This window comes from Patagioenas fasciata, chromosome 5 (genome assembly GCF_037038585.1).
Source record: "Patagioenas fasciata isolate bPatFas1 chromosome 5, bPatFas1.hap1, whole genome shotgun sequence".
In the NCBI taxonomy this organism is placed as follows: Eukaryota; Metazoa; Chordata; class Aves; order Columbiformes; family Columbidae; genus Patagioenas; species Patagioenas fasciata.
Window position 1 is genome coordinate 37,469,542 of NC_092524.1, and position 24,156 is coordinate 37,493,697.

The window sequence follows — 24,156 nt, forward strand, 5'->3', positions numbered from 1 at the left end:
GTTTTAAAAAATTTTCTATGGGTTAATCAGTTCATTCTTACCTGAAAGTTAAACACTTAGTAAGTACAAAACCATGACAAATACACACACTATACCACCGTGCATACACATACACACACTCACATTCTCTCTCTCTCCCTCCCCCATTCTCCCTCCAAATCTCCTCAATTAAGAAGTTCACTCCAATTTTGCCTGGGCTGTAATTTATTTCTCAAGCTAAGCCTTTTGTTTTTGTTTTTGAACAACACACACAGTACTTTTGTTCTTGCCCATTCAAATAAGAAAAAGTTGCAGTTCAAAATAATGAAAACAATTTCACTTTTGTTATTAATCTTTTGTTTTAATCATAGTACTTGATAAACAGCTGAACAGGATCCTAGTTTAACAGAAGGATAAACAAGAACACTGATGACAATTTGTTACAACTGCCTTGATGTACCTTTCGCTTAATGAACATTTGAATATGCAATAAAGTATTTTTGGAGGACACCCCAAAAGAAAACAACTTGCTGGTTGAGTAACAGAAACAACTTCCTTTTTGCTATGATGTTGAAATCAAAGTCATTTATATATATAAAAATAAATGTTATGTTCTAAAAAGAACATTTTAGACAATTACATCTGTGCTTAACAAAAAAATATTGGTCACTCAAGACTAGAATAATTAATATTTTGAAGGTTTTTAGATTATCAGAATGTATGGATACAACTCAACACAAACTGTAGCTGAAGGGAAACAGGACCGAAAATATCGATTTGTCCATCTGGAATAAAAATGCAACTAAATTAACTAATTAAATATTTAAAATACTACCATGGAATGTGGCAGTAGATATGGTCCATACCTACTATATCAGAGGGAAGGAAAGTTTAACATGTAATAATTCGTACCTTACACATTTAGTTAAATATAAACATTTGTTATTTATACATAAAGTTGCTTCCAAAAAAACTATTAATAAGTGATTTAGTTGCACTTAAAATCAGTTTCATTTCTCATTTACCGAGTATTAACTTTTCTTAATCTTAAATCAACTGTCACTAGTGCACTTTTAGTTAAAATTTCCCCTCAGGTAAGTTTTAATCCTTTTAAAAGAGCCCCCTCACCTAAACCATGAATGTACAAAGTGGCAAAAGTTAATCCCTTTTAGTATAATCATAGTTTATATACTCATTTTATAGCCAATAATAAGAATAGGCTTTCCTTGCAAAACCTCCTTCACAACTTGCAACAAACGCCACGCACTCAAAGGAAATAGTTAGGCATGGCTAGCACTTGTAAAACGCCAAGGTCTGGCAAGTCTTGTCGCTTCCTCCACATCAAGCATCTCTTACATGAAAGACGACTCCCTCCAGCTTGCCAAAAAGCTTCTACAAATCCAAGTTAGAGGCTTCCTGGAAACAAAGATTTTTCAGCTCTGTTTGGCACAAGACCGATTCATCCCGCGGCTTTATGCTTTCCTCCACAGCACCCGCACACCTCACCGCAGTGGTGGCACGCTCGCAAGGGGAGGTAGCAGCACATACAGGGAGCGATGAAGGAGAGCGCCACCAGCGCCAACCAGCGCAGGCAGAACTTGTCATCGCTAGTGTCACACGAGCAAGGATCAGAGAAATCTCCTTCAGAGTCCGACATGCAGTGATAGAGCATGCTCTCTGCGCAAAGCATGCAACTAACTTGGTAGATACATCTTTTAATAGGATCTGGCGCATCTTGACATTTTCCTCTGCCGTTATCTTCATGATTAAACCTTTCCTGGCAGTATATACAGCGGGAACGCTCACCATCCTCTTTCCGTCTTTTTGAGTTTTTAAATTTCGATGAGGAAGGCTGAGTTTTAAATACCACAGAAGTCTTTGAGTCTTTCAGGGAATTCAACTTAGTTCCATCCCCACATGGGTATAAATAGTCAGATTTTTTACTGTCTGATTTAGAAAATGGTATATTTGAGTCTGCGTCATCCCTCTCCAGGTCGTTCTTCCACATGTCAGGATGCCTGTAGTCTGCATAACGACGTATCAAAATGTCACGAGGGTTTATTCTAACAATTTCATCTTCATCCTGAAAACTAACGTGTCTGATTGACTTCAGTGGGACCTGAAATGGCAAAGCAAGGCAAATTTATTAGAGTGAAGTCCCAAATTTATGTCCACCTACAATGTAAAACTTAGATTAGAAAACTTAAAAAAACACCCAACAAACCAGGATGTTTTTCCTTCATGCTTGAAGATAAAACTTTCAGCTTATTTACTTACTAGTACAACTTACAGACTTCCCCACAATAATGAGCCTTTTGCATGATATTAGGACCATGAGCTTTAGTATTCTTTCCTGACTTTTCAGTATCTTGTAAGAGCTTTGGATATTCTGGTACCTGCATAAAATTTGATACTGGTCTTTGAATTATGCTCAAAATTCAGGTTTTAACATCTTACAGTGGCAACTAATTCCACAGATTTATTACACCTTACGTGCGTTTGCTGATTTCACATCGGTGATGACCCAGTGCTTTAGGATTAAACTCCCTGATACATTCACTTTGAGTCACTCATGTTATCTAGGTGAAGACTTCCTTTATCCCTGCTCTAAGTTTTCAAAGTCTCTCCTCTTTTGCAACAAGAGTACTGAATACAGGTTACATATTCTCAAAGCTGTATTCTAGAGAAGTGTTTTGCCATACAAAGAATAATACTCAGTAGCATGATCACTTAATAACAGTGGCTTCTAAATGCATCTCCCCTTAGCTAATATACAGTACCTGAATTGATTAGGTTAGGACACCAGCAGGCAAACACCCAAGCACTTTTTAAATTCTCAACTTGTAATGAACTGACGATAATTCAAGACCTTTTACCTCAAAAGGCAAGTAAGAAGGAACGTGCTAAACAAATACAAAACGAACACCAGAGCGATAAGAGTTCTTGTTTATTCTGCTTTAAACAGCAAGGGTATGAGGGCATGGAAAAGTTGTTGAAGATGGCAAATTTGAATAATCCAAATTGAAATACTGCAGGCTTTAGATACATGTAAGATAGTGGACAGCCCCTAAAAGTTACTGAAATCATATTACAAGTGACTTAAGAAAAGGTGCAAATAACGACAGGACAAAAATTTAACAGATGTGCATGGAAGAAGCTCCCAAAAATAGCAGATAGCGCAGCAAAAAAGCAAAAGTCTCAGTATGTCCCAGTATTCCTGCCTTACAGACAGGCAATTATTTTCCTACACTGTAGTGCTATTATAATCAGAGCCAGAATACAAACCAGCTTCAAGTCAAATCCGCCTTTTTATCCTGTCAATTGTGCAGCCTACAAACCATCTCACTGAAAAGACTGAAAAAAAAAGAAAAGAAAAAAAAAAAGAAAAATCACTCCCTAACCCATCAGCCTTAAAAATTCTTCCAGAATCATGAATTATTTGGGTATGTATCTTTGGCATCAGTATCGTTGCTTTGAGAGTGTTTACCTTATTAGTACTGATCAAATTAATGAAAATTAGTGTCACCGTTCCATAGTCTAGGAGGACAGCTGAACTGCATGTTCCTAATCTGTTGCAGTGTGTAACAAAAAACTACTGAAGATGATGTTTTAAGTTAACGCTCCTATTTCACTGTGCACGTGTCTATACTCCTACTGCACTGAAGATTGCATACCCTGGCCTTGGGGTAGGAGGCAGAGGAGGGAAGAGGGAAGGCAGCTGGAGAAAAGGAAGGAATAGCTTCTTAAAATATGCCAACTTCTGATTATGTAAGAGTATCTGTAACCTGCTCTAACCATCACTTCCCTGCTTGATAATCCTTATGTGATATATTTTAAGTACAGAAGTGTAATTAGAGCTGCTTTGCCCTGGGAATTTCAACTGGAGTATGCTAACAGGAGTATTTTTTTTTCATTGGCTCCAAGCCACATAGTTGGACTTCCACAAGGTCTAAAGGATACAGGGTGAAGAAAGGTTATATCCTATTTAGCTAACATCACTGCTCTTCCACACTTCCCCAGTCTCTGATGCAAGCAGTTAGGCCTTCCCTTTGCCTACAAAAGCAGAATGCATCTCAACTCTATTCTGTTTTCAAACAAGATAAAGAGCCTATTGTTTTAGCATCAATAACTAGCTATGGTTAACTGGCTTTTTGAATGGTTAACAGCACAAATTTATTTGAGGGAAAAAGTATCAAAAATGTCAATACAATTTTGTATGTTACAGGCAGAAAGTAACCACTGTCCACACAGAATATTGCATGTGCATTTGAGACATTAAATAAACCCCATTGTTTGAAAGAAAAAAAAAGCAAACCACAACCAAAACCTCAAACCAAAAAAGCCACCCTCAACCTCCCATTTGCAGACAGTTAAGAGCCATTAAAGATCACTACAATTACAACTCTAAAATCTGACCCCTCCTCAGTCTTTGAAGGCTTTTTATTTGAGAAAAATAAGCCACATACATAGAACTCAGTTCTGTTTTTCAAATTCTCAGCCAAACACCTACTACAATGCTTCAGGTCTGACGTTACAAACAAGGCAGCATCATGATCTTTATGAACTTATATTAAGAAATAATTTTTAACAGAGTGAGTGGGAAATTCTGAAAAATAAGTCAACAGGAGAAATGTTGGAAAAGCTTATAAAGTGGTTACATATTGGGTGTGTAATGGGACCTATAAAAAAGCATGAGGTACATGAAACCTTAAGAACTATACACAATCAAGGTTAAGTTAGGTACAAATACCAGCAAAATTCCATAAGAATAATGCACATAGTTCTCTAGTCACTCAACATTACAACTCAGTAGTAAGTGCCACGTCTGTGCAACAGTTGAAGCAGGAAGGCAGGAAGAATATTACAGCAAACTGGAATTCCACAGAGAATCTTGTTATAAACATAATTAGCCAACCGGAAATGAGGCAGAAAATTTTTGTTGACATGACTGAACTTGCTAGTATTACACCTTACTTGAAGGGGTGGACCTTCAAACAAGGCATGGATGCTTGCTTGGTATTGCAGCCTTCACTGTCTCTCCTCAATGAGATACACCTGGCTTCGCTTAGCTTGCACTCCACAACATGAGGACACCGGCAGCTGAATACATCATCACAATGTATTATACTAAATTTAAGTTAAATGCACATCAGTGTATCTGAAGCTGAAGATCTGAGGGACTTGGGTATTTTTTAGTAACACACTGTTACAGGTAAAGATCTGGATGGTCATGAATCACTTCCTTAGTTTGAGTTTGTATTTCTTGAGCTATTCAACTTATGAGCACAGTAAGAGCGTTCAAAATTACTTATACAAAATTGAAACAAAATGGGTATTTACCTCCAGGCCTGCTGTGCCACATGGTCACATGCGTGGAATTCAGCAGAGACAGTGCAGTGTGTGCAGTTACTGAATGTGAGATTCTGTTGACTTGCCTATGTTCTAAATGTGTGCACCACAGGACCATGCAAAAAGCATGGAGTGTCGGATGCAGGTGGTGCTACAATACGAGAAAAATATTGTAAAGAATATCTACTTAAATTTCCATGGAATCTCCTGTAACTTCAGTCTACAAGAACATTCCCTCTAACACCATTAGTTCAAACAAATTCTTAAGTAATTTCTATCAGACAGGCAGTACCCAGTATAACACAGCTTGAATTATCCAATTATCCAATTCTGTATGTGCTCTTAAAACAGATGGGTATTTTAGGCTACTGCACTTTTTGTTACAACTCAGTGAAGACTAAGAACACATACCATCACTGGTTACTGTAACTGTAAAGTGTGCAGTTGTAAACTGCAATAATCTCATCACCCATCCATTCTATTCTAAGAAATTTTTAAATTCTCTTTGCAAGTAAATGGGAAGAAGGAATAATATGCATCTCTTGAACAGCAAAAAAATATGAGGTGGCTTATACAAAGCAATAATTGGAGCAGATCAGTGATTAAAAATTGCAAGCTCATAATTTCAAACTCTTCAGTTAGTTCTCCAGGTAACACTGTTTACTTCTTGTGCCTAATAAAGCTCTACTAAAACAGCTGATAAAAGACTTCTAATACAATCCTACCTTTCCTTCTAAGAATGACTGAGGGTATTAAAAAGCTGTATTTCAAGGAGCAGAAATATCCTCTGATGAAGTGTTCACAACTACTTGAACTTGCATCCTGCTTCTGTTATTAAGCTTTTTCTAAAAAGCTTCCCATGTGTTTGCTTCTAGGCATAAGACCCTCAAATTCATTCTATCCAACTCACTATTATTCTACGGTCTACAAAAACTGTCAGGTCTTGAAGGCTGAGAGAAAAGCAAAATGTGCAACATTGCCTTTCCAATCTACTGTTGCAGGAACATGACCTCTCTTAAAAAACGTCTGTATATCAGCCTTCCTTGTGTTAGTCTTGTGGGTTTTTTTCTCGCTCTGTTTAAGGAATCTGTTTACCAATAACTTGATATTTTTCACGCATAACTAATATACTGTTTTCCTTTCTGTACCAAGATAGAATATTTCAGTTTACATAGGCAGTTAGAAAGCATAAACAAAGTTTCACTAAAAATATTTACCAAAAGTGCCCCACTGTAATGCATCCAAGATATCCATTTAAAATATACTTTTTAATATTTCAAGTAAAAACAATATTAGTATACATGTAACTGAGATTGAGCTCATGGCCAATTGATGTTTTCTGAAAAAATTTAAACAGCTTTTCAATGTTGCAGATACAGCAGTCTGTACTACAAAAATCTGACTTCAAAGAAAGTGAAAGATTTATTCATGTAGTCTGCTGCACTACAAGCATAGATAAATACCTTCACAAAGCTTTACCTCTGCCATGATAATGCTGTAATATTTCAGCTGCAAAGCTTATATTGATCATTTCAAGGAGCTGAGAGAACTATACTACATCCTGGGATTCAGAATGAAAGTGCTTTCTTGTCAGAAAGTACATACTGTGCCATTAAGGTAGCAAGCAAAGTAAGAACTGCTGCTTCTGTTGGTAGTCTTACCTGGTTAGGCTGGCTGGAAAAACAGGCTCTCCTGGTGCTGAAATCCTCCAACGCGGAAGGCCTTAAATTTGCACTGTTGTAAGGTTCACTGGTTACTACAGTTTCATGTTGAAAAAGTTGATCTTTCATTAATGAACCTGATGTATTTTCTTGAGTAGCCTAAAATACAGAAAAACTCCCTTGAAATAATTTTGCATTTATACAAAAAACACACTAAAACCACCAAGTTCATACATAAATACATTAATATTCTAGATAACATGTTAGAGGAATCTATAAACACATGTATTTTTAAATAAGCATTTTTCAAATACTTAAAAGTAGGCAAGTATTTTCTTTACTATGAGGTAGTCTTGGAAAATACGAGTTCCTTCTCTGCAGAGCACACGCAATTTGGGCATTAGAGATAAATGCCTTTGTAACTCAGTTGCCAAATCAGACTGAGGAAATTCTTTAAAGAAGGAGAGATTAGCCCAGTCTCTGAGATTATGCTTACTCTAACTACCCACGAGGCTGTCAGTGTTTACAAATATGCAATTAGAAGAAACAATTTGTGAGACTAATAAGGCAAAAGCTAGTCAGACCTTTTAACAAATTAAAAGCAAGATCAGCTAGAAAGGAACAGAGAGTAATTTTTAATGTATACTGGCTCAATTAAAATATCTACTTACAGTCAGTGTGGATTAAAAAACTGATTGTCTTTTTGAAACTAAGTTTATATCTGGCAATTTGATACAGAAATGAGATCAGGTGGCAACATATAATGAGATATCTGCAGGACGTGTGCCACTCAGAATAAGGAAGAGGAAGTATGTTTGGGTGCAATATTGGCTTGGGAGATTATCTGATTTCTGAAAATAGTAGAAAAAACCAAGCTTCTCATTCTTTAAGCTGAACTGACTGGGATACACTTAGGATATAGAACAGCATATTGATACAAATTGCACTGGACTGACAAAAATGTACTGTACAATGTTTCGTTTGTATTGAGAGGCATTGTAAAGTTAACTGGTTGTCATCATCTGATAGTACTGAGAAAATTCTGACACCATCCAACTTCCAGCAATGAGAATACTTCAGCCCTATTACAAGGATTTGTAAATATCAAGAAAACATCAAGGGGAAAACAATAAAAATACCACAGAAAACTACTGAGGCAGAGGCAAACCTGAAGTTTTGGCAGGTTCAGTACTAACACTGAATCATTAGTTTTCCTTTATCAAAATACTTAAGGAATTTATTCTGAGATTATGTTTGCACCTTACATGCATAAAAGCCTGATGTATCAAGTTCTAAGACATCTAGATAAAGTAGATGTAGCTGTTTTGTAGCTGATCTTTAGGAGAAAGAAAGTCAACAATCACAAAGAATTTATATATTGTTCAGAAGCACTCAGGTTAGTAAGTAATTAATTATCAGCTTTAATTAATACTAAAGAGCATATATGTCATGAAAGACAATAGCTCAATCAGGTTAAAGTTCCACTGAAAAATTTTGAAGACAGGCAAAACTACAGAAAGAAGTACATTTTGCAGATCCTTGAGCATGAACACACCACTAAGAAATTGACCTGTTGTCAAAATCAAATTTTCTGGTCACTGTTGGGAAAGGAGTATAAAAGGAATGCGGAAATGACTGGCAATAGTCAGATTTCGTGGATCTGTACTTATTTTAAGAGCAAAAAGCGTCAAATATTAGTGCAATATCAAACACCTTCCTAGCAGGAGGTGCTCCTGCAGGTTCATTGCCCAATGACATAAAAAGCTTCCAAAACACTTGTTCAAACCACAGGAGAGCTGCATTCAGAATGAGGAAGAAATACCTACTACTGGTTTTGGTTTGAGCAATGCTATAAATGCTTACAAGCAAAAACTATTTAAGCTTAGAACGTGCTTAACAGAAGCCATTTTACAGAAACCACAGTGATAAGCACTACGTAAGCCCTTAACCCCCCAGCTATTATCAATCTGAGTGGTCTAGGGAGAAGGATGAGAGCTGCAAAAACTACTGCTCCGACCTTCCCGGGGAAAAAGCACATCCTACCCACGTGCCAGTCTTTATCTTTGGGTGAGATCTGCAACAGCCTGCATTATTTCCTGTCCCTGCAGGTGATTCACACCTTTTCCCTTCGGAAATGAACTACCTAGACTATAGAGCAAAAAGGACACACGGTCAGACAGACAGACAGACACACACACACTTCCCTTGGCAGTCAAGAAGGGCTCCATCTAATAAATGATACAGGCACTGATCATCTGTCACGGTGCTAACTAGCAGTGCCAGATATTGATGTATGAATTACAAACCTTAATCTTAAAGCAAGCCCTTGTGCCCTACACAGAGCAATTATAAAGGAACACTTTTATAAAATTCCAACACAGACACCACAACTCAAGCTAATTGACTTTAAGGACAAATTTGGGGGTGGCAGGAGACAGAGAAAGGAATCCGACCTTTGGAAGGCAAGAACTCATGAGACAGCTGTTCGGAAAGCACAATGCTCAGCATACCAACCTAGGCACTCCAGGTAAGCAGACACAGCCTAACTTCTGGTATTTAAGAAAAAGGAAAAGCAATCCCATCAGTTATGATTTTATTTAGCCTATAAATCTTCACTATGCAGAACTACAAAAATGCCAGATGAATATCCTGAACTCTATATTTTTAATTAAACCGACAGTTTAGATACAGCCAAACCACCTTTATTATTATCAAAAGGCTTTATCTGACAGACACTTCCTGCTCCAATGTGATGTTTTATGACAAGGTCATAAACAGTTGAAAACCCAGGTTTATAATGGAAGCACTGACAACCTGAATGGAGAGGCCCTAGAAACAAAAATGCTATTGTCTTGAAAATGCATTTAAGTAAAAAGCAAACATCTAAAGTTTTCTGCAAGAACTAAGCTTGGTATATTAAATATACAGAATGTTACACAAACACAGATGCACACATCCCCCTTTCCTACTGTCCAAAGCAATTACACCGCCCACATTCAATATCCTTTAACCACAGCCTGCAAAGTACAGTACTGGCATAGGTTATTCAGTATCATCTGTAAAGTAACCTACGCCAGTTTTTAATGCACAACGGAAATCTGGTTTGCTCCCAGCTGCTGGTATAATAATTACTGTCCTATGGTTGCTAAGAGATACTCTGAATTTTTTTCCAAGACTACTAAAACATTTGTGTGTGCGCAGGCAAAAGGATGCTGGGTAAAGCAATAAAATTACTCCAGCTGTAGCTCTCCAGCAGAATTCAAAGCCAGATGACAGCTGTAGAGAAAATGAAAACCAGACTGAGCTTCTCTTATTCTTCAAGTTTTCTCTCCTTACTTCTCCCAGTTTGCCAGAGTTAAGTCTGGGAGAGAATTCAACATTGTTCTGCAAACATTGTTAAAAATGTTCTGCTCTAAGTAAGTTTAATGATTACACAGAAGGATGGATGAGAGACCACATTTCTGTTGCATCTCAGTTCTTGTATTTACTTCCCATGAGGCCTGAAAAGCTGTTGTTTGATGCTAACCAACATAAGAAGAGCTTACATGTTTTTTCCTTAGTTTTTTAATTGTGAATAAGTGATACAGGTTTCAAAAACATTTGAATAGCTTCCTTCTGCTTTAGCTATTTCTAAGTCTGATGGAACAACTATTTTCATATTTGGCAAAGAAGCTCTGTTATAATCAGGTATGTATTTCTTACATGGAATGAAATATTACCTAGATTACTCTGAACGGTTTTTACATTTTGAAGTAAAAAATAAGGCATTTGACATGCCTCTTTCTTCCAGGGCCGTTCTACCTGAATACATAAAACGTACTAGAGGTTTTTAGGCATCCCAAGGAAGGAACTAATAAATTAAAACACCAACCATAACTCTGAGGAAAGAAGAGATGAAGATGTAAACAGGCTGTTACAGATACTGGTGAGAAAAAAACCCACAAAAATCCTCCTCTTTTGAATACTACTACTACTACACAAAAAGGCTTAATAAACTCAAATAATTTTAGCATTGTATATTATTAGATTTATTTTAAATTGATAATATAAATTAGCATTACTTTTAGCAACTACATCTATCCAATTGATTATGTGCACTATATACTGCTAAGCTTTAGTGTTTTAACATGTAGTATTTTCTTTTCCACAAAACAATACACTGTCAAGAGTAAATTATTTCACATTTCCTTACAAATCATGTCGTCAACTTATTCTTGTGAAACAAAACTTCTGCAAACCTTTTGTTATAGACAAAATAAATGGAATGGTCACCAAATAGCACATTTACAAAGAGGTCACTTTAGTGTACTTACAAAGAGGCACGTGAACCATTTATGCCCTCCTTGCCTGCACCAAAACCACTGAAGATGTGTGTAAGTTGCAGGTCTTTTCTCCTTCATACTAACAAAAATCCCAATGTACCTATTTCTAAAAGAACAAGGCAAGTGTGGTGTGTTTGTTTTTTTCTTTCTTTTTTTTTTCTTCCTTACAATTTATGAGCCTTCAGTTTTCTTCTGCCAGTAGTAAGAAACTCAAAAGCATAAATGCTCCACTTTTGATTACTTCAAAACTCTTCAAATATGTTGGTAGCCTACAAATAGCATCAGTATGGCTAAAGCAACAAAACCTGAAAGAAATTAAGACTCAATTGCTCTATTTTTTTAGTTCTCAAAAGCAGGACTTACACGTTTCAGCATCCAAAACCCACATAAAAATACTTCTAAATGCATGAGCTCCAGATTTCATTCAGTTAGATTTACTTCTAAGAAAAAAACAAAACAAAACAAAACAAACCCAAACCACCACAGTTTTTTACTTTTTTTTTTTTTTAGTTAAGCTAGATGACTTTTGGAGCAAGTTTATACTCAGTAGAGGAAAACAATCTGAGCCAATCTTTGAACAAACAAGCAAATGGACTTTAAGAAGCTGCTTGTCTACTGCATTTAAAATGCCTGGTTTTACAGCAAAAAATCCAAATATCCAACGAAAAAAAAATCCCCAGTGTATATTTCCATATAAGTGTATATACATTGCCAGGATCCATTTACAAACAACACAGGAAATCATATAGCTCTGCATTAACTCAGTTGAGTATTTCTATCTGAAACTGACCTAGTAAGACTAAGGCTTATTTAATTATATAAGCCATTTGCATGTAATATGTTCATTAAACAACTAATAGTAATTGTCATCATTTAAGCAACCTTAACAAGCAAGTATGAACACCCTTAAACGATGGCATTTTTTTTAATACTAAGATGTTAACATTATTTGTGAATAACATAGCATCTAAGGAAGCTATAATAAAGCTTCGTTTTCTTAAAATGATATATTTGATCTGCAGTAAAAAGGATGCTTTCTCTGGAAGACTTCAGTTAAAGAATGTGAAAACCCCATAAAAATCCAGTTAAGCAAGATACAATACAGTGAGGAAAATGCTAGCATAGAAAGCACAAGATAAGAGTTCCGTTGTTGGATTTGCATTTAAGAGTTGCACAGTTAAATTTTGGACAACCCTTGTTTCTACTTGCTACATCTATATATTGCAGTCATAGTTATTACAAGGAGGCAAGAGGTTTAACAGCCGTGAAAATGACTAGAGCAAAATGTTAAATGTTTTGTTCTTATTTGGATCATTTTGTTTGCTGTCTGTAGAACTGAATATAACCAACCAGTAAAATAACTTATGAAGCATGTTTTGCTTTCTTCATCAGTAATCATCTTCATTAAAAAAAAGCCCCACTATTAATTAAATTTATGTACAGAGCACACACTATATTCACACTTCAAATACGCACCAAATATAGGATTTCTGCTGTGTAAGATGACTACAACAGCACAGGCAAAACACCTTGATGGCAGAGGATGCAACTGACAGGGACCTGGTAATCTTAGTATTTTCAAACCTACTTTTATGACATCCTGGGGACTTTACCTACCATACTAACTAAACATGAAAGATACAAACCCGAAGAATACCAACATATGTGATAGTTACTACAGTGTATAGACAAAAATAAAACATATAAAAGCGTATAACACATATTAAATGAAAAGTAATTGTGAAAGAAACCGTTCGTCTTTTTGCTCTTCTGCTATTTTAGAAACCATTCATGACCACTTGATATTTTTAATTAAATGGAGGAGCTCCACTGCTTGATCTGTTGTACTTCTTTCCTTAAAGGTTACAGATTACAATTCCGGAAGATTGTTCCGATGAAACAAAAAATATCCAATCGCTCTCATATCCAAGTGTTAACCTGTTCTTTAACAGTCTATCCACACTCTAAAATGTTCTTGCACAGATATATTCTAAAAACAGCTTAAAGAATAAACAGGGAAAAAACCCCAATCATTAGGCCATTTAAACAAAGAAGGGGGACAACTCAACAACTCTTCAAATTCATAATACATTAAACAAAATGGTCTTACCAGTCTTTCAAGTTAAAAAAATACTGGGGTATCAAGTTTCACTTACAACAGTATCAGCCTTAGAAAGGGGAAGGAATTAATCATTTGGAGGAGAATGGAGACTATTTGCTGTTTCCAAGATACTTTTGATGATTTCAGCTGGTGCCAGAAACTAAAATGCCACAGCCTTTCTACACTGACAAATTATGGATTAGTTACTGATATATAAACCTTATTTAGATGAAGCATAGATAAACTAGGGGGGGTTCAGCCTTACTTGCATTTATCCCCCCCCCTCTGGTATTGTTATCAACAGGTAATTCTGGTATCATTTATGTTACTTTGGTATGCAGAGATACAGTGAGAGAGACTGGCTGGCTTTTTTGCCTCTAGAAAACAGGTAATTCTTGCTATCTATCCACAGCATGAATCCACAATTAAGCAATGTGTATTGTGGCAAAGTCAAGAAATATGATTTCCTGCCTGGAATGCAACAGATAATTTTACCAGCAGTTTGCACCAAACTGGATTGTTTGTACCTGCAAGTTATATACAGAGTATTTCTTAAAATATATATCTGGTTTTTAATAATACGTATAATATAAAGTAAATTGACATAATCTATTTACATATCTACTAACAGATCTATATTTACATCGATATAGAACAGATGATGTAAATACACATTTCTTCACTTTCCCAATAAGAAAATTTGTAAATATAAAGGATCACAGATATTTGCTTCGATTTTGGCATCCTTATATAGAAATGTGATAACTAGGCAGCATAATCAAGAGGTAATTAGTTTCCTTTAACCTCATTAGGCCTGCAGAAAATGCTCAATTATTAATCCTTGCAACAAAGTGTTTTTAAACAAGGCTTTTAAAAGCTGATTAAGGATTGCATTAACTTTGGCACACATTTCCTCCATCCTGTCAAAATCTCATTCCTATTTCAAATGCAAGGTATCTAATATTTACAGCATTTTACTTTAAAGTGCCTTAAAATGAAGCGCTGCAAATAAAGAACAGGTGGTTGCATAGCCAGTTCTTATAGAAAGACATACATTTCTTCTATTATAAAACTGAAAGAAAATCAGGAGAGTCTTCTGCATTTTCACTGCATTGCAGCGTCCTTTCTAAGTACTTGACTCTCAGGCTCCTATCAGATTTTCGTTCTTACCCATACCTTTAAAGTAGGCCCCTTATTTTCTTGATTTTACGTTGTAGAGGTTCTACACTACAACTATCACTACCACTAAGAGATGAGAAGCACACATAGACACAAGTTGAGTTTTACTCAGTTATATTACAGCTATTTACTGTATATATGCATCCATAATACTTGTTTATACTAGCATGTACATGGATTCATGTACTGTACATGGATTCTTGGATATTATCAGGCAGGGCTACGCATCACTGTTACTTGATAAGGTATTTGTGTAAAGTATTATAAATCTGAGGCAGAATAGGAGGTAAGTTTTTACCTCTCATGCCACTATAAACTATAAAAATTGAAAGATATAAATAATGATCAATAAAAATGTAAATGACAAGTGACTGCTTCATCTTCAATATGTTTTTAAAAATTATGTGAACTTCCACCCTTGATCGGACTAGATTCTTTTAACCATCACTTCAGCATATTTTCAACTCTAATGTTACAATGTTAGAAGTGTCTGTCACTGCAGAGTAAAATCTAGGGAAACAAATAGGATGTGCATGTAAAAGAGGATTCCTGACCCCTCGATTTTTTATTCCCCAGAAGAATCTTTCATGTTCCCATTAGTTCAAAGAGGACACATAAACCAGAATAGTCACTGTAAACTCAAAACTCAGGATGGTTAATCAAATATTGACTAAATATTGATTGCTTAGTTTAGGACAGACAATACTGTAAATCTTCTAGATAACTGTTCTGGAACTTAATTCATTAAATTGAATTTCGCTATTGCTCTTATTTTGCTTATTGTCACTAATGAAAACAAAAATTATTCAATTAATTTCTTCAAAAAAAATAACTGCACAATTAATTTAAAAATGTATATACTCACTTGAAAGCAGTCATCTGCCACTTCAACATCATTTGGGGAGGGTGGATAACCTATAGAAAAAGTAAAAAACAAAACAAAGCAACGGACAAGGTTATTTTATTTTATTTTATTCAGTTTACTGCTTCCAGTAGTCCACACCATCCTTCAGGATCCAGCTATGATGATATAAATATGCTTTACTTTTTTTTAACCAGTGAGTCACTGTATTTTATGTTGATTTTAATAAGTACCATTCATTTCTACATTGTGTATTTTATATACTGAGTACTCTTAGCCACACTCCTTTATCTGGTTTACATCTTTCTTGTAAAAGCATTTTCAAAGTGTCATCAGAAGTCAGCAGCAAGGGAGTAAATTCTTCTTAATGTAGCATTTTGAAAATTAAAGGCAGAGACATTTGGTTGGCACGAATGCACGCTGTACTATATTTTGCTATAAATCAACAGAAATTGGAACTGTGAGACTCTAAGAGAGAAAAGGAGTTGTATGTTCTCTAATTACTTCTCTTGCAGGGATATGGATGGTACCAGCACAATCCAGAAGAAGTCATTCTAGTATGTCAAAAAGTGAAAAAAACATGAAACATGTTTCTCCCTTTGCACATTAAATCCCTAAATTTACAGCACATCACAGCACAGGATATTTTGTTTAAATTTTTCCCTTTGAATTACTTTTTACAAGTCTGGAAGAAATGCTCTTTCCATTCAACAGACACTTGTTCTCTTCCCTCCCTCCCTTCATCCAGCAATACAGTTATCATATTTTTATCTGAGAATTGAGGCTTGCTGATCTTCGGTTTGCTCACTGATATCCATGAGGTCAGTGAACCTCTGGAACCAGTTAGTCACTTCCTACTAGAGCAAATTCTTCTACTGTCCCATATAAACCTGTCCTCAGAAATACTGTGTCAGCTATTAGCAAAGAAATAAAACTATTAACTGAAATTTTGTGCAGATAAAAAGAGAACTCAACGCGTCTTCAAATCATTGACCTTCATAGCATACCCTCTAAGAACACAGAAGCTGTAACAAGCTTCTGAGAAGATCCAAGACAGACGCTACAACATTCTGGCTTCCTCCATTTCCTCATCTCTTAAAAAAACAGAGGCAATGCTTCATTATGTATGGATGTTGCAGGGAATTACCTTATTAGTGTTTGTGAAACAATTTAAGACACTTGGATGAATGGCACTTCAGAAATGTCAGAAGTACTATTTAAAAACTGGTAAAATCTAAATATGACACAGATCAATCCACATCCTTAAATGCTGTTATGCAAAGTGCTTTGACTTATCTCGTTTACTAAACACTCAACATCCCATCTCCCCTTCACCTGAAGTAAGTACCTTGAGAAATATCCTCTACTGCTCTCCGAATACCTCTGTCAAACGCTCTTGCATCAGCAGGACTTTGAAATGTGAGGCCAAACTTTTTGTCATCAATCTTCCAGTGGTAAAAAGTAGGAGTAACTTTGTTGTAAACGAGGTCCTTCTTTAATGTGCATTCCAAGACCACCTTCCAGAAAGGAGACAGGAGGAAAAGATATCACTGACTAATATAACACATCTGAGAACAAAATGTAGTCTTTGTGAATTACCTGAAAACCTACATCATAAAAGCAGATAAAACCCTTTGTTTAAATGTCTTCCTCTTACAAGGATGTTACTTTAACTTTGTTTCCATCATGGTCAAATTATTCACCAACAGTTGCTGACAGATGGTATGGGTTAAGGACACTATTTGTAAACCCAGAGAATATTCCAAGTCCCAAAAGCAGCTCATACCTGAAGCAAGCACTTCAGTCAGTACAGGCTTGCTAGAAATTCAGCAAATCAAATTGGCCACAACTCAAAAAACCCCATTATTATGCTAACATCAAGTATTATTGTATCACTGGGAATTTTATTTGTATACTTATTCTGTAAAAGTTTTGAGCACTCGACTAACTTGATGCTGCTTTCAGGCCATATCAGTTTTGCCCCAGAAACACTACTAGATGAGAGAAAATAATACAGGAGAAGTGTTTTAAAAACTAAAATTTATAAAAACTAAAATATTTTTGTATGTATTACTGTCTATACCTAGACACATATATATTTATGGCTCATGTTCAACTATATTGAAAACAGTAATTAGGAGTAATGAACTGAATTATTTGGCTGCAAAACCATTACATGTCTATATACACATTCAGTTATGAAGCAAAGTTGCAGTCTTCACATCACTTCCTCAGTGTAAACTGGCTGTTTTTTAAAATGTAATTGCATATTTAATTTACCTGCAAAAATTATTTCTATAACATTGTGACATTGAATGTTTCTTGATGAAAAAAGTCCAAGGTGAACACGAAAATACAGAGGGACTGGCAGCGATCTGCTCCTCTAGCACTAGGTATAATAAAATGTACAGCAAGGCAACCTATATCTTTGTGTCATTACTAGATTCTGAAAACCTACACTGAAAGGTGAATGAAGAATTTTAATATCCTATTATTTGAACATTAATGTATTTTCAGAATTTTCTTTTCTAATTTTTTTACATGTGCAGCTCTTTGAGAGAAAAACATAGAATTTCTTAGAGCATGTGGAAAAATGAGGTTAATCATAAACATAACTGAGAAAGAAATTTCAAACTTTAAAAAATGTTCTGCCTGTACTTAAGATTATTCTTATATATCCTTTGTATTCTTCCTCTCCTTTCTTTGTATAATTTATTACATAGACAAATAGGCCTTTTTCTCCTGCTCTTCATTATTTATTCCCCCTACCTTACACCCCACCACTAATCATCTCCTCTCGAATTTTACTGCCTTTTAGCTCTGTATCCAGAAGGATGACATTCTTTCTGCACATATCAACTCTTTCAGCATTAGAATACTTTCTGTAACTGTGCTCTAAATTCCCTAAATAGTCAACAGTAGGTAGGTACAGCTGCCTACTAGAAATCATAGGAAGGAATCTGTTTGCTGTAGATGTGCAGGAAAAGGCACTGAAGAAAACAAACAAAGAGGTATCTTTCTGCAGTTCTATGGTGTCTTTGTTCCTTTTCATCATTTTAAACTTGCTTCCTCCAAAAAAGAGGAGTTAAAAATGAAGATTTCTCACATCACTGCATTTTCTAGGTCTGTGAGTACTTTTGGGGATTTCTACTATAGTAAACACCAACTATTTTCACACTATATTACGTGTGCAGTTTCACCCAAAATATCAACAAGAAGTACTGCAAGACCGATTTTACAGCATCTCAATGAACTTCTGCTCCCAAAGGAGTTAATCCAGATTACTTTATACTGAAAATTCATACCCGGAATGACAAGTACTTTTACAAGATAGTAACACTGGAGATAAAATGCTAGAATAAAACTTTACTGAGTAGAAGCTATGATTTAAAAAAAAAAAACAAAAAAAACCAACAAACCCAAACAACCCAGAAAACGCCCAAACCAGCTCCTCCTGACCCAAAAAGCAACACCACTACTACCTGCCCCCCACCCCCTCATAACATTTTAGATGACAAGCAATCATTAACTAAACAAGTAAACATCCTATCCAATGCTGTAACTGTGTTCAGCTTGACTTAAGGAAACAAGCAATTCGACACGACAACATTGAATTTTCACATCTAAAGCTGTATGGGAACAGTCCAGTAAACACAGTAGAGATGTATGTGGTTGAGGGCATTGAAAGGGAACAAACTGGTTGCATCAAAATAAGACATAAGAATCCACACAGGCAAGACTTTATGCCTGCCCATGAGAGAGAAAACTCAAAAACTGTAGGTCAGACTTAGCACTGGTACACAAATCTACAAACATCCAGCCTTCAATAGGTTTTGTGGCATCCAGAAATACTAAAACTCCAAACCAAACAAAAAACATACCAACCATCTATAAAGTTTTTTTTTTTTCCCCTCCCCAAAACACTCCTATACTTTGCAGCAACAACATACTTTTTTCCCTGTTAAACATAATGTGTAAGGCTTCTTTGTGGTGAAGCATGTAAACTCTCATTGGGACTGGGGAAGAAGTCTCCCAATATGTGCACCTCCAATGTCTGGAAACTGAAACCAAGCTTTCAGCAATACAGATTTTTTTTTTTTTTTTTGTCTTAAAATATCCAAAACTCCGAGTATTTTTGACTGCACTTGCTAAGATTCGGAACTCTACACATCATCTGTGAGGATGAGATCATAACTCTCCCACATGGTTGCCAAAAATCTGCCTTCCCAAATATTCTTTGGTAGACTTTCCCCAACATCTCCAGTGATAAACACAAAAAAACCTGCAAAATTATAAATTAAGTGACTATGGCTTAAAAAAATTGCCTTTTTAAAAACAAACATGGGTTACCATTCTGAATGTTTTCCTCGTTTGGAGAGTTAATATAAAACTTCCACACCAGTATAAAGCAGCTACCTTGGCACATAATGGAAAATGCTGCAGAGTTCTCAGACTCCAGACAGAAGAGCCCAGATCTACATGATCAAGATGTAATTTCTCAGAGCGTACATAGTGTTGTATATCTACTTACTACTATTTAATTAAAAAAATATTTTAATATCCAGATGTCATTAAGTGCAACACTAATGAGTTCATGGCTACTCATAAAAACACTTGTTTGCGACGCGTTTCTTTTCTCACCTCTATGAGCTACATTCTTTAAAGATATCAGAAAGTATTTGGTTTGTGTAGACAAGATGAATCTCTAAAGTCAGAAATTTCAGATTTCAACACTTAAAAATAAAATATTTTTAAACAAAAATAAAATGAATATTTAAGATATTGACATCATAATCTAGGGCTTGTTTTGGAAAAAATATGAAAAAACTGTTATTGCATTTTATATTAATTTCTATTTTGATAACAAACCCCATAACTGAACATTTCTAGATACTGGATGCTATTTTACAGGTTTCTAGCTGTACTTTCAACAGCTTACAACATTACATGTAGGTAGTTTTACAGCTCTTCATTCACAGCCCAAATCTATAAACACACGAGCATATAGTTTTGACAAAACTTCTGAATGCTTTTTCTGCTAAATAGAATCAAAGACTTTTCTCTAGTCTTGGGATCAAGCAGCAGGACCTGAATATATTCATGCTACAGATCATGTGGCCCCAGTGACATGATTATTATTCTATGTGCACTTTTTTCAATTCAAAAAGTAAGATCAAGTAAGGATTGTACTACGGCCCATCAGAATCAACCTTTTCTCAAACTTTAAAGACTATTTAAAAAGTAAATGATAAATTAAGTTTTTGAATGGCAGACTTTTAGAAGATAACAGTATTTATATTCAGTTTCAGGTTTGTATCTCTCCCTTTATACAATCACCTGTTCTTCAAAAGGAATATTTTAAACTTGGATTTATCACTGTGACTCATGATCCAAAAGACACTAGTCACTTTGTTTTTTCTTTCAGTAAAAACTTGCATGGCGAAGAACTGAAGAAGAAAATAAAATAGAGAAGTCTATTACATTTTTAATTTAAGAATGTAAAAATCACCAAAGCCTAAAAACCTGTAACCTCTGAGCCTAATGTATGTTTAACACTACCGCTATTAAGATAAAAGAAAGCTACTGTAAACACAGTAAAAGGGAACAGCAGAGCTGATCAGGTTAGGAGGGAGTGCAATTGTTCCAAGCAGATTGGCTGGAGACAGATCTAAGAGGTGAGCATAATAGAGGAGGAAATGTGTAATTATGTCAAAGTCTTCATGAAATACCCTTACATTCCAACGTAGAGCCGAACAACCTGAGCAAACTAGCAGGGAGCATTCCCTCACCTAAATTAATTCAATTGTGCCACCACTTTGATTTTCTTCTCAGATAATTAGGATGCTTTCTGTGATTCCCCATGAGATGTTTTAAATAGCTCAGTTCTGCATGACAACTTTGGAAGATCTACATGTAGCCTGAAGTTGGTTTGTAAAAGGGCTGATTGCGACCTCTCAGGTATATAAAGAAAGGACGAGAAACCCCCCTACCAGGAACTTCAATATTTTGATGTTCAGTCCCAAGGTATTTAATTTACACAGCTGACTTAGACTGAGATCTATAGTCCTAATGAAATGCCTGCCTATCCTATAAACATGCAGACAGTTCAGACACATTGGAATGGAATTGCAATGTTGTGACAGAAGAAGTACTTGGAGAAGCAGCAACAAAAGCTAGTTTACAAGAAACAATAAGGTAAGAGATCAAAGATTTCTCATTGCTTTTGAGTGTAATCATTTAAGAGGCACCTGGAAGATATCTCCATCACATATCTCACCTATGGATTTCAAGTTGCACTGGAATAAATTCCACCTTTCTACTGATACATAGACTGAACAGTAATAGTGGCATTATGATTCCCATGTATCTTAGGTGAAAGTCAAAAAATCTGAATTCCCTTTGCTTTCTAACTTGAGCTACTTCATCACTCATGCTTCCCTGCATCCCAGAAAAGTGCTCCAATTTCCATGCTACAGATTTTCCAGGATAAGAGAGTTACTGCACCTTTTCTGGAAGCTGAGACAGTTCATAAAAGAAAGACTTACTAGCCAGAGGAAATCAAAATCTAGTTATAAAGGTATTCTAACAGTGCGTAATGTGATCTGAGGTGGGGCAGGGGGGGCAAGATAGTGCGGATGGCAGGGTAGACTCCTTTTGTAAGGATTACTTTCTTTTTTGATCCATAGAAGTATTTTCAGACATGGTTGTGTGTACCTTGCAAAAAAGTAAACTGGAAATCGTGGTCCAGCTGACAGAGCTGTAATGACTTCTAGATACTACAAGAGATTAAACATGCCCAAAGCCACATGTGCTCAAAGTCTGAATAACTGAAATGTTCAAGATAGTTAACAAAGCTTTTTAAAACAATATTGCTACTTTTTATTTGCAAATACACTGGCACAGCAACCAACTAAATGGCATACGACTAACTTAAAAAATCACTCAGGTATACAGATTTACACATCAAAGCCATTCTAAACTGAGAGTGGAGCGATGTTGTAGCACAGAACAGCAGATTCATTATAACTCTTACTCAAAATCAGAAAGCAGACAAAATATTTCGTCCCTACTCAACAGCAAACACAATGAACTCGTAACAACTTCCGCTTTTACTTTGTTTTTAAAGAAAAAATAAAAGATAGCATTTTATGCCACTGCAGTAACCTTCAACAGTCCTTTTCAGAGTTGTCTCTTCGAGAACACAGCCTTCTCCACTCTTTCAGTTGAAACAGACAATTACATTTCAATTTCTTGGTATTATTTTTATTGTTATTTTCTTTGTATTATGAAATATAATAGTCACCTCTCGAATCTACTAGGACTAAAACCCAATTGTTTGTCTTTGTTAAAGAAACAGTTAAAAATTGTGCTTGAACAGTTAATCCACAGGAATATCCTAAGAACAAATGTAAAACCATTAACTATACTGAAAGCGTAAGTATTAGAACAGTTTCAGAATCAGTGACTGGATCCCTGTCCAACAGAATTTCTCTTCCAGTCCCTGCTATGGTCCTCCGAAAAAGGGTCACGACCTAATGATGTCCTCACATACCTGGGTGTAGGATCTTGTTACTTTTATGCCAATGGAGGTCTAGTTGCATACTGTACATCTTTTTTATTAATTCATTACACATTAGCTGTTGCTTACAAGTATGTTATTTGTGTGAGGAAATACATACATAGATAGTTTCCTTTTATTCCATCACCAAAGCATCACTGGATCTACAGCATTTTCCCCCACAGCCTAAATCTGTATTTGTTAGTTCCCTGAGATTTATTCAATATACACTGGATAGATGTTCTTCCTAGCCACATTTCTTTCATATTTTATCCTGTGTTTTTGAGGGGCTGACTTTCAACAGCAACTTCAGTTTTATGCCGTAGGATCAAAATTTGCCCTGATAGACTAGTAGGTCACATTTAGGGGCAGCAGGTGGGGGACAGAGGGACACAGGATGGGACACATACACAAACAAACAACCAACAACAACAAACCAAAGCAACAACAAAACAACCATGCCCAAACAAAAAACCTTTGAGGACAATAAGGGTTTGGAAAACATACTAACATGAGCTCAATTCTGGACAGGAAGAGGAGCAGAGACATTTAAGCCTTCTACCAGAAGTGGAAACTAAATAAGGCTTGCCCAGAGGAAACAGGGGAGAGAGCACAAACAGATCAGGATGTTGATGGCTGTGACATTTTCATATGCATGCAGGAGAAACATTAAACCAGTCTTCAGTTTTGAGCATTTTATTACCCACAGATTCTGAAGGCAAGCTGTGAATGTTGAAAGAACTAAGAATGAAGAGAAAATTGTCAAGTATCTCTAAATGCAATTAAGCTCCTCAAAACCAGCCTCAAATAAGTCTAAAAAAAGTTCTCAAGGGAACTACTGCAAAGTGAGGAAGGAACTGCAGGTGCACATAGCTGTGCGGGAACACAGGGTACTCTGCTAATAGCACTACGCCTCGCTCAAACAACTGAGTCAGCACAATGTCTATTTATGTGCTCTCTTCCTACAACAGCCACAGTCAAGGCACAAAACTCAGCAGTCCTGTCTCAAGGGAGAAACGGGCATGGTTGAGAAAGAATAAGCAGTACAGTATAAGAAGTAATTCTACCTTTTAAGCTTACACGGGAGTCATAAATTATTGGCAGAAAAAAGTAAGTTCTTGATAAAAGTCATTAAGATGGAGGTT

At 35.9% G+C, this 24,156-nt stretch overlaps 1 protein-coding gene across 1 annotated transcript in view; it reads right to left on the bottom strand.

Moving 5' to 3' along the window:
• Positions 1-319: 319 nt before the first annotated feature.
• The window catches only part of SPRED1 (sprouty related EVH1 domain containing 1), a 60,487-nt gene continuing 36,650 nt past the window's right edge, over positions 320-24,156 (bottom strand). The window contains exons 3-6 of the mRNA XM_065839469.2: positions 16,802-16,970; positions 15,457-15,506; positions 6,990-7,148; positions 320-2,098 (exon numbers count right to left, since the gene is read on the bottom strand). Coding sequence (XP_065695541.1) covers positions 1,439-2,098; positions 6,990-7,148; positions 15,457-15,506; positions 16,802-16,970 — 1,038 coding nt within the window. The 3' untranslated portion in view covers positions 320-1,438. The remainder of the gene's footprint in view (positions 2,099-6,989; positions 7,149-15,456; positions 15,507-16,801; positions 16,971-24,156) is intronic.